A 17,248-nucleotide genomic window follows, 5' to 3' on the forward strand; every position below is an offset into this window, starting at 1 on the left:
GAATTCTGGCCCTGCCTTCTGCTTCTGTTAACTTTGCGCACGTCGTGTGGAACCTCATTCGCTGTATTTTGGGGTTAGGGGTCTCCCAGGATATACACACCTGTCCCACATTCTCTAGTTACAGTTATCGTTCCACAAGGAAATAAGAGCAGATTTTTAAAGTGTGACTTCATTGGACGTTTTAATAGAAGTTGCTATTTCAAAAATCTATCAGAAGTTTGCAAATGGTTCAATTTTAAAAAAGACCCTCAAGATGGCAGCTCGGGATGCAACTGAATTTGCTTTTTTGAATGCATCTGGCTTTTGCCGTTCGTGGCCCTGATTTTCATGTCCTGCCGCAGGCAGTGCTCCCTGGCCGGGAAAGGGGATATTTGCTCAGAGGGCGGGATTTCGCTGGTTCTGGTCTCAGCCACAGCCCGCTCCACAGGACTTGGCCGACGTAGGATTCAGCCCACAAGAGCAATTTCTTGTTAAAAGCACCTGTCTTACCCTCCCTAGTGCTCTCACTGCATCTAAAATATTTCTTTAAAGAAGGCAAGTGTTGCCTTTTTACTACCTGAGTACCCCAATCGGAAAATCCAAAATGCTCCAAAATCTGAAACTTCTGAGTGCCGCCGTGACATCACAGGTGGAAAGTCCACACCTGACCCCGCAATAGGTCAGAATCAAAACGCATTTCATGCACAAAATTATTTAGAAGATTGTATGAAATTACCTCAGGCTACGTGTATGAGGTGTGTGTGAAACATAAATGAATTTCATGTTTAGACTCAGATACATCCCAAGATGTCTCATTATGTTTATGCAAATAGTCCAAACTCTGAAAAAATCCGAAATCCGAAATACTTCTGGCCTTCAGTGCTTCAGATGTGGGATCCCAGGCTGTAGGAGACATTTGGCCATGTTTAGGGGAAGCCAAGGGATATGGATTTAAGAATATGCCTAAACCCGTGGCTCCTGATCACGAGGCCGAGTCTGAATTTGCCCAACTTCCCCATCTCGGTGAGGGCGGCGGGCAGGGAAGCCATGCTCCTGCGGGGAGAGCCACTGCCCACCCAGGGTGCTCCCGCCACTCCTGCTGCCCCCGCTGTGCGTCTGTGGTGGCCACTCCTCATTCTTACTGGCTACACGTCTGATCCTTGAGAGTAGATTTGAGAAATAAGCATGGCCTATAGGAAGTTGAGTTTAAAGCAGTGAGCTGGGCCCACTGAATAAGGACGTGGAAGTTTCTCACCGGGCCTTGTTTTTGTGAAACGGATACAGAATATTCTAGCTGGGGAAAGGAGAAACTTGGCATGTACAGCACTTACCCTCCCCTAACGTTTCATAGGCAGTGGTTTGCACTGCATTAGGGCTCCTATATTGTAAGTCTATAGAACATCTGAAAGACTGCAACGTTGACCTCAGTTCCTGCTTTAAAAGCACTGACTTTCAAATTATATTTGAACTGGGAACAAAGGAAAAGAAAACATTTCCCTGACCTCACACCATGCCAGGCTGACCTTCCCCAGACCTGAGCCTGGCGTCAGCTCCCCACGCAGTCCTGGTTTCCACTCCCACGGCCCCCTTTCTGTAAGCCACCAGACTCACGGAGTCTCCAAGGCTGGAGCCCTCCTCATCATCTAAGGGTGCCCTGCATCTCAAAAGCGGATGGCATTTAAAATAAAATGTAGGTCGGGCTTGGCGGCGTGCACCTGTAATCCCAGGAGATAAGGCGGGAGGATTGCTGGAGCCCAGGAGATCCAGGCTGCCATGAGCGGAGATCACACCATTGCACTCCAGCCTGGAGTGAGACCCTGCCTCTAAGAAAAGGCGTTGACTTTAGAGAGTTTTAGACAAAAGAATGGAAATGTTTCTGGTCCCTGCATCCAGCCAGCCTTGGTGACGCCGACACTCCTGACGGGCTGTCCTGCCCTGGCTGTGGGTGCAGCCGGGCTGGGATGGGCCAGGCTCGACCTGTGCTGTGATTTCCCACCCAGGACACCATGGATGTTTCCTACCACGGTGAATGTTTGTTGGGGTAATGGTGTCCAGAGTGTGCAGTGCACTTCGGAGGCCCCAGGTCTCCATCTTTTCTCCTGAACATCCTGTGACCGTGCCCCTCGGGCCCGGGACCACCCTCCTCAGATGCGGTTAGCCCAGGATGGCGTCCAGACTCCTGGTGAGCCCTGTGGGTGGAAACCAGGTGCCCCTCACCTCTCCTGGGTCCTGATGGCTGGCATTGCCGCCCACGCACCCGGACGGGGCTGTGCTGTGTCGTCTGCGTCTGTGCACAGCCCAGCCCCTGCCTGGGATCCTCAGCTGCTTTTTCTGCCTTTGCCGCCCCCATGAAACTCCGGCACAGATCTGGACGCGCCCTGGCAGCCGCTGGGCCGGTCCCGCCCTCGCTCTCTCTCAGGTGTGGCTGGGCAGCTGCAGGAACAAGGCCTGGGCGGGTGCTGCTGCCAGCCCCGGGCCACCCTCACCTGCGCTGCTCTCTCGGCTGAGCGGCTGCTTCCCGAGAACGGAGGGACTCTGAGATCATCTTGTCCTCACGTCTCTGTCCGGGGAGAGCCACTTTCTAGGTCAGCGCAGACCCAGAGCCCCAAATTCCCATCGAGTGCCTCAGGTGAGTCCTGAGACAAGACCACCTTGGGTCTGGTCCAGGAAAACATGCCTCCCCTTCTCTGCCATCCTAAACCCAGGCAGCAGCAGATGCAGTCTGCCCTTCCAGGCTTGTGGACGCCCCTGCCCAGGGTGGGGGCCAAGGAGCTGGCGGGTGGACTCTCAGAGCAGTGTTTCGCAGGCAGCTCCCACAGATGCCTGTGTGGGTGTCCACGACCCCCATAGCCGGGACCCCATGCGTGGCCAGCAGGGTGCGGGCATGGACGTTGCTCCCTCCCCGAGTCCACTGCCCCTTCAGCTGCAGCCACCTGGTGAGCCGCACCCTCTGTCCGCTGCCACGGAGCTGTTTTATTTGACTTGAGGTTTAGCTGTTTGCTTTGCGTGGCGGGTTCCCACCCCACAGCCTGATGGCTCCAGACAGGGCTGACCAGGTTTGTAAAGTGAAATTGTCCATCCGGGAGGAGGAGGAAGCAACCCCCCATCCGGGTCGGTCTCCCCACCCTCCCCACTGCACCTGGTGCCATCACTCCTGCAGCTGCTGGGGTGGGAAACAGTGGGTCGACACGTGCTCCTGCTGGACACGGGCCCCAGGCCCCGCGTGTGTGACCCAAGGTGCAGGGACCGGTGCGGCCATACTCCCTGTTCCGAGCGGCCGATCTGGGGCTGGCGTGTCTGGTTTCCTCTCCAGGCAAGGAGCACCTTCCTGTTTAGCTTATCTGGACAGGGCAGGGTGGGCTCTTGGCCAAGGTGCTGGTCCTGCCCATGGCAGCGGCTTCCTGGGGCCAGCACGTCTACTCTGAACCCTGAGTGAGCCCATGTGTGCGGGGCCTCTGTGCTGCACTTCAGGGAGGGCCTCGGGTCCATGGGACGCCTGCTGGGCTCAAAGCACAGTGCCAGTGCTTTCCATCTTGCATTCCAAACCCCCATGCACAGCTTAGCTCCTAGACACGGTTCTTCTCGGAGTTTCTGGGCACATTTGTAAGTAAAGCACGCACACAGATAAAAGGTAAGGGCCAAATAAGAATAAATATAGGTAAATAGTTGCTTCCCACCCCGCTTTTGCGCCAGGCTGCAGGCAGTCCTGAAGCCTGAGGTCTCCTCACTGCTGCTCTTGGGAAGGTAGAACCTGAATGTGTAAAAAAGCTGGGAAACAGCACACAGAATACAGCAGCTGGAAACCCAGGGCCCTGGCATGTCGGGGAGAGAGGAGCTCAGAGCCGGGACCTATGTGAGGAGGCTGTAAGCCACAGGCCTGGCCAGGGCTATGAATGGGCTGGGGACGTTTCTGGAAGGTTCTGGATGGTCCTGGAGGCCTAACTATGGAGGTCGGGCTTGAGCGTCTCGGAGGGTGATTGGCTATGTTATTCAGGAAGCTGACTGAGCTCCCAGGATGGATTTGAAATCACACCACAAGGAAGCTACAAGAAATTACAAGAAATGTGTGTTTCTGGGGAACAGCCATGTGTCCGGCGTCCACTCGGCCTGGCCTTGGCAATAGGCCTTGGCTTCTCCACGGCTAGGCGTGGGGTAGATTCTGTCTTGCGGGGCAGAGGCCTCTGCTGCGGGTGTGGCTTCACATGCACTGTCTCAGGCTGAAGGTCCAGGTGCCTGGAACAGCTTTCGTGATTCAGAAACTGGACAGAAACCAGCCTGAGGCCGCACAAGCTCCCACAGCTCTGGGAGGAAAGCTGTTTTTCATCTCCAGCCCCCATCAGAGAGGCTGCAGGGACACCCGCTCCATTACTGAGGCTCTCATGCCTCATCCGATGCAGCAGGTATATCCGGAGGCTACGCCCGGCCACGCACTTGGGGAAGGGCTGCCCTGTCCACAGCAGCAGCAGCAGGAGGAGCCTGGGGTGGGAGAGATCAGAAGGCCAAGCTGCCTGTGCGGCATTTGCTGTGGCAGGCACTGCCCCCCCGAGACACAGCTGGGCCAGAGCAGAGGCTCCCGTTCCTGGAGAGATGCACCCCAGGTTGCAGGTTTTGTGGGCTGGATCAACTTGTGTCCGTCTTTCAAGCTTTCTTCATGTTTAAAATACGACATTGCTTCTAGTTGGTGCCAGATATCGCACATTTGGGCGGACAGGGCCGCATTTCTTCAAATAAGCCAGCCCTGGCATTGGAGGCCCTGGGCTTCCCTCATGCCACACTCTCCCCAGTGGCACGAAAGCAGAGCCCTGACCCTGCTTGAGAGTGGGTGGCGGTTTCTGTGCCGGCAGGGCGGGATTGCTGTGTGGATGGAGGACACACAGCAGCGTCCCGCCCGGGCACCTCCTTCTCAGCTGCGCACTTCGTCTCTCCCCCGGGCCTTCTATTCTTCTGCTTGCTCTGGGGTCTGCGTGCCTCGACTAACTGCCTTCTGGTTTTAGTTGTGCTGTCTGCCCTGGGTAGCTCTTTTATTCGCTCAGGCAGTTTGAATATCAGCAAAACTGTCTCCCCGGCACACTGAAGAATGCAGGCATCCTGAGAAGTGGTTTCTCCACTAGAGCTGCCTGCGGGGGCCATGGGGAAGGTGGGCCAGACTTCGTTCACGGCTGTGAGTGTCGTCGTGGTGCACCTGGGGAGGAGAAAGGGGAGACGTGACGCCTGGGACTCTCTGTCAGCTTTCGGGAGAAAAAGGTGAACTATCACACCTGGGACTCTGCCGGCTTTTGGGAGAAGTGACACTTTGCCACCAGTTGGTCGGGGCTGAAGTCACCAGCTGCTGCTAACCACAAGTCCCCTGTGGTCCTGTGTGCGCTGCACGCTGGGGCCATGAGTTTGGGGGCTCCTCAAGGCTCAGCCACCCCAGGGGCGTCTAGAGGGGGCCACGGCCTGTGAAGATCTGTCCTTGTGCCTCCAGGGGCTCCTCTCCTGGGAACTTTCTGGGGCTATGTCTATCTGGGAGCTGCCCCAGGCCTTGGAGATTTGTCAGAAACATCTTCCTGCCCTCTGGCCTTGACTCTGGCCCCTCCCTGTGCCCTCCTCGAATCTCGAGTCCAGCCTGGGCTGCGTCTGTCCGTGAAATGATCCAGGCAGCACAGCCTCAGCTCCATTCAGGGTGCTTATCGCAAGGCGGAGCTGAAAGCCCACCACCCGTCATCCAGCAGCAGGGCAAGAAGCAGCATCTCCCTGGAGAGGGTCAGGAGCAGCCTTCAGGGGACACTGAGGCAGTGCGTCCCCCTGGGACCCCAGCCAGCAGAGCTGCATCCAGGTCCGTGTCTTACCCGCACACCACACTCAGCGCCTGTAGTGGCTGCGGCAGAGGACAGAACTCCTGAGAAGCGTCTGCGTGGCTTGTGGCTCCAGCTTCCTGCCACGCCTGTCCTCTCCACCTGCAGTCATATTCAGGGAGGCCAGCCCTGTGGGAGACCCTCCCAACAGAGAGGCCAGCACCCGCCAACGGCCCACAGTAGTGCCAAATGCGAGAGGCTGTAGGGAGCCGTGGAGGACAGGGAAGGACATGTCAGGAGGGAGCTGGCCCCGCCGTGTGCAGATGGAAAGATAAGCTGAGCTGGAGAATAATCGGGGATTTGTCTTCAAGGTGTTTTTCTCTTGACTCTTCGTGTGATGGGAAATTAACACGCAAGCCCCACGCGTTTGAGGTCTTCTGCCCTCTGCGCTGGAGTTTGTCTTCTCCGTAGCTGCAGCTCCACCGCCTGGTTCACATCCTCATCCCCAGTGCCTCAAAACCACGGCACACATTTGTGGGAGGACTGAATTCTGCATCTTCAGAGAAAAACTCCCTGCAAACTGCTTTCCTCCCTAAACTCCAGCTCGGGCTTCTGAAGAAGACCGGTGTTCAGAGGAGAGCTTGTGTCTCTTCAGGATGAACTCTAGGGCACGTGTTCCAGAGTGGACTTCAGTAGTTCTGTTCTTAGGATCAACACCTCCAAGGGCTTCCCAAACTGCTGGCCGAGGACCCCAGTGGCTGTGAGACTGCACAGGCCCAGGCAGTCTGTGCCCCTCAAGCAGGGCCTGTGGGAAGGACAGAAGAGGCACCTTGACAGGGACGCCACACTTGTCTTTTATTCTGATGATGGTCCATGTGGCTGAGTGTGTGCTCAAGGCTCCAGAGGACAGGCAGCATCCCCGGGGAGCAGGTGACCATGTGGTGGCTTGCCTGAGGTCAGGGCCCTGGAGCTCAGACCTTCTATCTTGACATGGTCCATAGGCAGCTCGAAGGGCTCAAGGGCTGAGGGTGGGGAGACCTTAGTCTTCCGGACTGGGTGAGACAGTGGGTGAGCAGCCACGGCCACAGTGGTGAGCCCAGGATGGTTTCCTGGACATGGTTTGGGTCACATGTTCTGGCCTCTGATGGTGGTTACCGTGGTCATCAGTGGCTCCTCAAGGACACAGAGCAGGACAGGCCCTCCCCAGAACAGGGCAGTCATGAGCTAGTCCCTCCGGAAGATGGCCAGGTCCTCCCCGGCCTGGGGCCCCACTGCCTGGGTCTGCACTCTGGTGACTGTGGTGTGGTCCCCTGCTCGTTGAGCAAATCCATGAGACTCCACCCTGTGCCCTGCAGGAGCACGACCTTTGCCCACCAGAAACTCCAGTGTGATGAGACATCGGGGCGGGAAGCACACGGAAGAGGGGAGTAACTGATTTCCCCGGGTTCTTGCATCTGTACCAGGGGCCTCCTTCCCCGAACAGCATCCTCTCTTTAGGGGACAGCCCCTGGCATGGCCACTGTCCCTGTGATTAAAAACTGAGGCTCTTCTGTGGGATGCCCCCTCTCAGAACACAGCTCTCTATTCGGCATCTCTTCACCCCATCTGCATTGGTGGCTTTGCGGCTGCCTGAGACGTCCACAGCCCTCTGTGCCCTCCAGTGCTAGGAGCACCGGGGAGGAGGAGGGGCTGGGTTCTCAGGGTCTCTGAGGGCCTTGGGCACACAGTGGGAGAGGGGACATGTGTCCCGAGCTTGATGCCTCTGGGCTGCTTTGCAGTTGGAGTTGGAGGCTGAAGGTGGGGACGTGTTGGACTGTGCTTGGCTGTGAGGCGACCCACCACCTGGCACTGTCATCTGTGCTGTGTCCCTGCAGCTGACATGTAGGAGCTGTGCCTGCAGAACATGATTTGGGCATCAGAGAGGGCCAGGAATGAAGATGCCAGCTGGCCCCAGAGGCAGGGCTGAGGTGCGGGTGGCAGGTGCATCGCCTGGTGACAGCGTAAGGGGCCATGGCACGGTGCCTCACCCCCCCACAGCTCATGTTCCAGGGAGAGCTCATCTGGGGCGAATTCCAATGGCAGAAGGTAGGAACACGAGAGATCTTGGACACAGGAGGCCCGGGACAGCGTGCAGGGCCCATACCTGCCATGGCTCAGGGGTGGCTCACACTGCCCGCACCAGACCAGCCGCAGGTCCAAGCTTACAGGGAAGGATGGCTGGGCTGGGGAGGACGTCAGTAATTATGGGTGGACATCAGAGCCCCTCGGCAGGCCTGAGTGTGTGCAGAGGGGTTCCAGAAGCGACATCCCTGCTCAGAAGACATGCAGCTGCCTCCCAGAGGACCCAGTCAGGAGGGAGCAGTGGCCCCTCTCATGTGTCCCTCCTCTGAGTGTGCTCAGGGTGGAGAGGAGTCTTGGCCCCGGAGGAAGGTTGAGGTTCCAGACAGCTTTGGTGCTTGTCGGTGATCACAGCCACAAGAAGAGCGTCCATGGCTGATGTTCCCAGAGGCAGGGCCCGGCAAGGCCACGTCTTCCCCCTCCAGGTATCAGGGGACGCGAGCATTTGTGTGTGATGGAGCCGAGGTTTCATTCCCAGAGGCAGGAGCCAGGGGTCTGGCATTCAGTTGGTCACCCCCAGGGGCCGATGTGCCCAGAGGGAGAAGCTGAAGCCTGGAGGGCCAGCTGTGCCGGGCACACACAGGGCAGGAGTCAGCACACGCATGAGACTCAGTGGAGGGAGGCATCGGGAGAGACTAGGGCAGTGCGACACGGCAGGCCGGAGTCTGAAGGAAGCCCACCACCCTCCCAGGCCAGCTCGGCTCAGGCTGACTTCAGCACTGGGAGTGATATTCTCAGAAGACATGGTCGGCCCCCTTAGCTTGGGTCTTCCTTCCCAAACTCTGGGCCTGGATGAGTGGCCTCAGGTCACTTGGGAGCACGTCAGAGACAGAACCTGCTTTTGAATGAGTTCTTCGTAGGCTCCCACCCAGGGCAGCAGTGAGGAACCCCCTCCTGGAAGGCCAGTTTTCAAGTGTCATATTTAAGTATCTCCCTCCCAGCCCTGGAAAAGTAGAGAGGCAGCCCTGAGCCTGTCTCCGTGTTCTCAGTGCAGGGTATTCTGAAGTCAGACTCCTTGAGCTGAGAATGGTCTCACACAGCTTTAAGAGGAACTCAGTGACCAAAAGATGGATGGGAACAGCAGACACAGCTGCCTTCTGGGCACTGGAGGGCTCAACTCTCCACGGGCATGTGTTGCCAGGGCAGAAGTCCCGGCCCCCTGGGCCAGCACACTCTGGAAAGCTCCTCCCTGGCTGCCCAGGTCTCCGTGTCGTGGGGCTGGATCAGGGGATGGATCTCCACTGAGCATGGCCCCTGTCAGCTCAGGTCCCTGCCACTCAGTGGATGGGACTTTGGCAGACTGTGGGGCCCCTGCAGGGAGGGTCTAGACAAGCAACACCGGGAACCTGAAGCCTCTCCAGCTGGGGCTCAGCTGCCGCCAGGATGGCAACAGTTAAGCTGCCTGCTGCAGGATAAGCGAGCCACTGCCTGTCCTTCCTCAGTGACATCAAACAGGAATCAGAGGCCCTGGAAAGAACGGCCAGCAGGCAGCCCTGTGGAGCCCAGGTCTGTGCCACGAGCCCAGGGAGGTGTGGCGTCCTCACGCACAGCCAAGATGGTGCTGGTGCTGCGCGGTCCTTTGTGTGCCCGGGGAGGGCGTTCTGGGAGCTGGGTCGGGGGCTCCTGACAGCTGCCGGGCAGCATGACGCTGAGCCGGCTGTCACTGCTGTGCCGGGACCTCTGGGTGCTGTGGCTACTGCTGAAGGCAGGCACAGGTGCACGGGGAGCGGGCGGGTCCTCACCTCCCCGGAAGGCGTTGTGGGGCGACCGCGCGTGGGGACACGGGGCCAGAGTGGACGTTCTGGGCTCAGCCCTGTCCTCAGAGGCCACCTGGGCATGCGGCATGGCTGCGGGGCAGGAGCCTGGGGCTAGGGGATGCCGGGGGTGGATGTTGGTCAGCTCAGGTCCCTACCACGCAGTGGATGGGACCTGCTCCTTGTAGGGAAGGTGTGTGCAGGCCTTGCCCAGTGGATGGCTGTGGTGCTGGGGTCCCTGGGCAGCAGTGAGGCTGCCTCTGCCCTTGGCTATGAGGGACCGCCTGTGCTGGTACCGGAAGGCTGGGATCATCTTTCCACAGGCTCCTTTGTTCAAGGTTTCTCAAAGACAGGCTGTGTGGACACGTGAGCGCAGCGCCGCATCTGGCTGCTGGAGGGGCTGTGGCTCCTCCTTGGAGGGGACTCCTGGCCACTGCTGTTCCCACAGCAGGGCCACCCGTGGTGCCGGGTGTGACCAGCTGCCCTCTCTAGGCAAGCAGGACTTGGGAGGCCCCGGGGCAAGCCTGAGGACCCGGCCGGGCAGCCTCTGTAGGCTTAGGTCTGGGTGGGTTTGGTCTGCGTGGGGCTCAGGGGCTGCTGGTCCACACTGGCTCCGTCCTGGCATCTGGAACTTTGGGGCAGGGTCCCTGGAGAAGGGGCCTCGTGGGGAGGAAACAGCTTGGGTTTTGGTGATGGCTTTCTAAGAATGGATCCCTCGTTTTGAAGAGACCTGCCCTGATTTTATCTTCCAGGGGGACTTATGCCAAGTATTGATGAATAATTCATAAAATAAGCATCTTTGTGAATTTTGCTGACTCAGAGTTTAACTATCAATGGCAACGAATACACATCTGAAGTTTCTAATTTTTAAATAAAGAACTGGCTGGGTACAGCAGTTCATGCCTATAATTCTGGCTCTTTGGGAGGCTGAGGCTAGAGGATCACTTGAGCCCAGGAGTTTGAGACCAGCCTGGGCAACGTGGCAAGACCTCATCTCTACAAAATATTTTTTTTAATGAGCTGGGTGGTGGCACGTTCCTGTAGTCCCAGCCACTCAGGAGGCTGAGGGGAGGATCATGTGAGCCCAGGAAGCCAAGGCTGCGGTAAGATATGGTTGCACAACTGCAGCCTGGGTGAGGGAGCGAAGCCCCTTCTCAAAAATACTGATAACAGTAAATAAAATGAACATGTGACAAATGGCTGATTAAATGAATTTCCCTAACAGATGAATTCAGGGGGAAGTTTAGGGGGCAGAGATGGAAATCTCAGTCCTTGATTTTTAAACTAGTGTAGCCACCGGTGTGTGTCAGAAGTTTGATTTTACGTCTGAAGTCAGGGTGGAAGAGGCAGCACTGTGAACAGTCCCGTGGAAGGACCCTAAAACAGTGCTTTCGCCGATCACGGCCGACATTGGAGTTTCACAAGCACGTGGCGCTGTCCGTGGGGTTGGCCAGATGCCGTCCTGCCCTCCTGCCCTCAGAGCAGGAGAATAGGGCCACGAGTGCTCACTTTAGGTGGCTGTTTGTTTAACAAAGTGCTTCTTTCAATTCTTACAACCCTCTCTTCACAAATCCTTATTGTTTTTCTAATCCCTAATTCTAACGTGTACTCTATTAAACAAACGGACTCTCAAATGTCTCCAGGGGATTTCGTATAATTCACGGTTTGGGGCTTTTATCCACTGTTTTCCTCCCCAGCCCCCAAAACGTGTTCTTGGATTTCTGAAGAAGCAAATGTTGGCCCTTGTGATAGCCGAGCTTTCTCTAGGGGACCCTGGGGAAGCCTGTGGGTGGGCGGAGCGTTGCCAGGTGCCACAGGCTGTGCGCTTGGGGACCTGACGTTCATTAGCACCCACTGTTGACAGAGAAAGGTCTCCACGTAGGTCTCTCATCCCACAGGCCACAGTAGGTGGTGGGCAAGCCAGCCAGGTGCAGAGGACAGGAGAGAAGGTGGAGCCTGGCCACCTGTTGGGAGCCCAGCTGAGTGGACAAGGCGGCATGGGTGTGAGACCCTGAGGGCTGACCCTCTGTCTGGATTCCACAGGCCAGGGCCAGGGCCAAGCTGCAAGTGTGGGCACAAGTCTCGGACCTTGGTCGACCCCTGTTTTCTGCCCCTCACTAAATTAGTGAAGTCTGAAAGTACGTGTGCCCATAGCCACCCTTGGGAGGAGAGCTCTGCCAGCCCCACCCCACCCGCGCATTTCTCTCTGTCTCTGTCTTCATTTCTGTCTCTTTCCTTCCTTCCTTCCTTCCCTTCCTTCCCATTCTTCTCTTTCCTTCTCTTGTTCTTTTCTCTGTCTCTGTCTCTCTATCTCTGTGTCTCTTTCTATCTCTGTCTCTCTCTCTATCTCTGTGTCTCTATCTCTGTCTGTCTTTCTGTCACAGTCTCTCTACCTCTGTGTTTCTGTTTCTTTCTGTCTCTTTGATTCTGTCTCTGTCTCTCTCCCTCTCCCTCTGTCTCTGTCTCTGTCTCTCACACACACTGTCTTTCTGGTCGGCTTGGCCTGTGCTGCCCAGCTGACCCCTTGATCATTCAAGGCCCAGCTGATTGTACCCCTGTGCACCGCCTGGCTCCTGCAGGTGTGCGCTCTCAGCCCCTGTGCCCCACCTGGCTCCTGCAGGTGGGCGCCGTCAGCCCCTGTGCTGTGCCCCCACTCCTGCAGGTGGCGCTCTCAGCCCCTGTGCCTCCGAGAGGCTGACCTCCTCTGCACAGTGTGTTATCGTTTTAGTCTGTCTGGGATGTTTTTGATGAAGGTTAGAGTAACTTCCTGTTGGTTTTTATATGCATAGAATTCTTGGTACTTAGAAAAGAGAAAAGACTTATGCAGCTACAGTTGACGGGGGATTTTCAGAGAGCTGCTGGGGTTCCTGGAAGGAGCTCAGCTTTGGCGTTGGATGGAGCAGTGGCTGGCTACGGGGGTGCATGCAGAGCGCTGTGTTCTATGCAGCCCTCCTCACGGCAGGTCTGAGCGAGAGACAGAGGTGGACACCTGTGCTACAACTAGGGACAGTGCCATGACCAGGGACCACACGGTGTCTGTGCCAGTCATCGGTGTCAATCTCCCTAATCTTTAACCGAGTTATTTTGATTTTTATGTGGACAAGTAATTATTTTAGGATGTGTAAGAAAAGAAGAAAAGCTGTCAGAAAAATCTTCATTTCTAAATGGCAGTGGGGCCACATGGAGTGTGTGTGTGTGTGCACGCATGTGTGATGTGTGTGTGTGCACGCATGTGTGATTGTGTGTGCACACATGTGTGATTGTGTGTGTGTGTACGCATGTGTGATGTATAAGCCGTACCTGTTCCTTAAATGCCAGCTGAGATCTGATGCTGCAGCCACCCTGGGGTCAGACAGGAGAGACTTTAAAACAGACTCTCGGAGGCGCGAGAAGACTTAGGTGCAGCTTCAGGCCGAGGCTTGGTTCTCCCCAGCGCTCCCCTGCTGTGGGGAAGAGAGAGGCCGGGGCGCGACAGCTGCCTGACTTGGCCTGAAGTTAGCTGCTTTAACTGCAGCCCCAGAGTTCAGGCTCTGCAGAGGAACACCCTGCTGTGTCTTCAAGTGTCTGAGGGACTGGAAGGGGGTGAACGTCCTTCCAGCCCCTTCTCCCTCCGCCTCCCACATTCACAGGGTGTCAGGATTACTGGGACTCCTCCACAGCCTGTTTCTCTGTCAGCCTGGCTGCTGAGCTTCTCCCTATGGGAAAGTCCTGACCCTGTCCTGAGACCCATGGGCGGGCCTCCGTAGAGACTCCTGTCCCCTTTGTCTTTGGGGACTCCTCTGCTGGGGAGTAGATGGGTGGTTCTCAGCTGGGCCTGCTCAGCCCTCAGTCCTATTGGGCATCTGCGTCTGGTCTGGGCCAGACCAGAGTCAGGACCCCCAGGAGAGGCTCCTCCACAGATGACTAAACACAAGCAACAGGTGCGCCTTCTGGTTGACACCAGAAGCCGGTGTCAAGAAGAGCCGGGCCCGTGCGTGGTGCCCACAGGCCGGGGACAGAAGCAATCGAGACTCTGCCCGAAGGTTCCACCTGCCTCACAGAAGCCTCCAGCTTCTGTTGATCATTTCTCTTCTCCAGTAACCTCTGCACTTGTGTGGTGGACATGAGCGCTTAGGGGGCAAAACTCACTGAGTTAGCTGGATCCTTGGAGGATGTGGTGCCCCAGGGGAAAGCCCGAACCTAGGAACGCAAGTCACTCCTCCAGGTTACCTGCCAGCCACTCTCGTGGGAGCCAGTTAAGAACCTCAGAGGAGGCTCCCACGAGGCACCTGCTGAGGCTGTCCACACAGGCACAGCACGTTGCTCTCGGAATTTGCTCCAGTGACACTCCAGGGCTCACCCTCGCTCAGAGGTCCGGGCCAGGGGCGTGGGCAGCTTCGCCAGCAGAGTGAGCCCAACACAGGCTCTGCGCAACACACCTGTGACCTCGACCGTCATGACCTTGGCTGCTGTGACCTCAGCTGCTGCTACCTCCCTTGAGCCCGTGTCCGCCACCAGGAGATGCATGGGAAGACGGATCCGATGACTGACTGATGTAAGACGCCTGCACAGTGCCTGGGTCTGGGCAGAAAGTTCCTGAACAGGAAGTTTGATTGGTAATAAAGCATCTAGAGATGTCTCTCTCTGAGATCGAGGAAGCATGGATCCTCAAGTCTGACCCATAACCAGACAGGAGAGGGCTGCAGTCAGCGTACACATCAGCGGCCCCAGGTCCTGTTGGTTCTCGCTTGATGTTCCCTGGTGCACCTGCCACCCTGTCTGTCCCTGCAGCTGTGGCATCCTGGACCTGGCCAACCCCAGCAGGTCTCCACCCACTCTCTGCACTGTGCACAGTGACAAGCATGATAAATTCACCTGCAGTGTGACCACAAGCCTCCTCTCCAGGCTGTCCACTTGGCATGACCCCCCACCTGCCTCCCACCTGCCTGGGCCACACCATCCTGAGGTGTCTGCCCAGGATTACTCTTCAGGGAAGGCTTCTGCAGGCAAAGCTAAGTGAGGCCTGATCCTGGCTGGACCCGCTCCACCACCCTCTCTCAAAATTCATGGGTCCGGACGCCCTCAGTCCCACTGGGCCTCGCACTTTGGTGACCACAGGCGCCAGCACCCACTGGCCTCATGCCTGCTCCTCTGGGCTGTGGCCTTCCTGTGGGCCTCAGCTCCCTGACCTGCACCTGCACTGGGACACGGGCCTGGGAAGCCACTGTGCGGCCTCCGGATTTCCCATCTGCTCTAATGGAAAAAGTGACTTAGGAGTGCCACTTTCCCAAATCATGACCCACAGAGCCTTTCAGCCCTTGCTTTCAGAGCCACCTTGCCCTTGTCTTTAGTCTGGGCAGCGGCATAAGCACTGACGTCCCCACATCGCAGTCAGCTTTTCCTGCTGGTGGGAATTCTGTCGGTGGGCACCCAGCAGGGGTAGGGCTGTCTGCTGGGTCTCACCCAGTCCCAGGCCTCAGGGGCGACAGCGCCAGGTGTCCTCCCTGCCTGGTCAGAGGCGCAGAGCACGGGTGCTTGGGGTTTGAATCTGAAGCTTATGGGACCATCCCATTGGTTTCTGGATCCACGAAGGGGTTCCCTGTGCCCTCCATAGCCATATGCGGCCCACCCTGAATTGAGCATAAATATGACTCTCTTGGCACAGAACCCAAAAGCTGAAAAGCACAAATGAAATTCCCTGTTACATTTAATAGTACTTTTTTTCTTGGTGGAAGCTTGAGTTGAGGCAGCTAAGAGACGCTGACTAAGGACCCAGGAAGGCTGTGGCCAGGAGGTCCCGGGAGGAAGCCACGGCTGCAGTCAAGGCAGACAGAGACGCTGATCCAGGACCTGGGAAGCCTGTGGCCGGGAGGTCCCGGGAGGAAAGTCAGGGTTGGACTGTACCTGCAGAGCCATGTGGCCCCAGGATGGCTTTGCCACAGCAGTGAGGCAGAGTTCCAGCTCCTGAAGTATGTGGTTTCTGGATCGTGAATGCCAGGCAGCCCCTTCAAAGGAGATGCACCTGGGTGAGCACATCTGGCCTCGCTGGGTGATCCTGCAGCACCTCGTGGGGAGCGGGCCAAGCCTGGCTCCTGCCGTGTCATTATCGGAAGTGAAGCACAAGTCCCAGCCCCATGCCCGAGCTGAGCCTCCAGTGGGCCTGGCTATCAGCACCCTGTGGCTGAGATCCTGGTTCCCTGAACCTGAGGTCTGAGTGACACAGCTCCTGGCAGTGCAGGGAAGTTCCCACCTGCCTTCCATGATCTGTTTATGGTGGCCATGGTGGTCTGTTCTTGGTGGCTGTGGTCTGTTTGTGGTGACCATAGTCAGTTCATGCCAGCTGTGATTGGTTCATGGTGGCTGTGGTTTGTATGTGGTGATTGTGGTCTGTATGAGGTGGCCGTGGTCTGTTTGTGGCAGCTGTGGTCTGTTTGGGGTGGCTGTGGTCTATTTGTGGTGGCCGTGGTCTGTTCGAGGTGGCCGTGGTCTTTTCAAGGTGGTTGTGTTCTGTTCAAGGTGGTAGTGGTCTGTTCATGGTGGCTGTGATCTGTTCATGGTGACTGTGGCTAACACTGTATTTGTACATGAGGTTTGATGGGAGTGGATGTTGAATACTCTAACTGCAAAAGGAAAGGGCAGCTACGGGGGGTGACAGACATGCCAGTGAGTTTGGTGGTGGCCATCGTTTCACAATGTGAACTATGTAAAAACAACACCTGTGTACCTTAAATATATACCACTACCAGGAGCTGTAAGCTCAGGACGGGAGGAACCAGCCAAAGGCTCCATTCACGACCTGCACAGTGAGCAGAGCTGAGTCCATGGGGCTGTTCAGTGAGAATCGTCGGGCATGCAGCTTCAGCTCGGCTGGGAGACCCCCACCCAGGCGGCGCTGAAGGAAATGAGAGGCAGACACCCAGACAGAACAACAGAGTGGGTCTGTCCAGGGGGCCAGCAGCCTGTGGAGCTGAGAGCCTCAGGGGCTGACACCTTTCCAGGCTGAAGGCCCCGAGCAGATTCTGATCCACGTATTTATTCTCTCTTAATAGGTGCTGATTATTAATAAACAGGTTTTCCTACTCATAACTCAAAAATATTCCAAGTAGGCAGCTGTTACCCACTTACCACTAATTGCAAACTAAAAGGTATTCTCCACAAGGAAGCCACGGGGCCGGGTAAGCATAATGTTTTTCTCAACAATCTTCCGTGACTCTGGGCAGCTCCTGTGCAACAGGAGGCCGTGCCCTGCCGTGTCCCTGCCTTCTTGCCCACAAGCCTGCCCTGTCCCACCATTCATCAGCCTGGAAACAGATGCATACTGTCACCCTCCCAGCCCGCTGTGAGAGCCTCTCCGTAGCCTCACTGTTGAACCCGTGGCAGTGAAGGTCCCAGGAGCTGGAGTGGACGGTGTGAGCTTAGTCCTGACACTGCCCGCCCTGCAGTGCTCATAGCTGAATTCCCCGTCTTTGAAACGAGGATGATGAGGCTTCATGCTCCCTCGGTCCTTGTGACAACTCACTCCCTGCACTGGCACCCGGTGTAAGAAGACTGTCCTTCTGGCCTGATCCTCCCTCCAGGAGCACAGGGTGGTCCTCATCTTAACCCCGAGGGGTCACCCTGGCATGCCCTTGCTCCCTGGAC

At 56.9% G+C, this 17,248-nt stretch overlaps 1 protein-coding gene across 34 annotated transcripts in view; it reads left to right on the plus strand.

Annotated features, from left to right (window-relative positions):
* The window catches only part of MCF2L (MCF.2 cell line derived transforming sequence like), a 219,336-nt gene that overhangs the window by 103,308 nt on the left and 98,780 nt on the right, over positions 1–17,248 (plus strand). For 4 of the 34 annotated variants that reach the window (XM_035294633.3, XM_078334436.1, XM_078334570.1 and 1 more), the window contains exon 1: positions 9,318–9,380. The exons of 25 other annotated variants lie outside the window; for them this stretch is intronic. Coding sequence is in view for 3 of the 9 variants with exons in the window: in XM_035294630.3 (XP_035150521.1) it covers positions 9,517–9,589 (73 nt within the window). In the remaining 6 variants the exon portion in view is untranslated. Of the gene's footprint in view, positions 1–2,396; positions 2,609–9,317; positions 9,590–17,248 lie in introns of those variants that run through there. 5 more of the 34 variants (XM_035294630.3, XM_035294636.3, XM_035294640.3 and 2 more) reach the window with 2 other exon arrangements.

Source organism: Callithrix jacchus, chromosome 1 (genome assembly GCF_049354715.1).
Source record: "Callithrix jacchus isolate 240 chromosome 1, calJac240_pri, whole genome shotgun sequence".
Classification (NCBI taxonomy): Eukaryota; Metazoa; Chordata; class Mammalia; order Primates; family Cebidae; genus Callithrix; species Callithrix jacchus.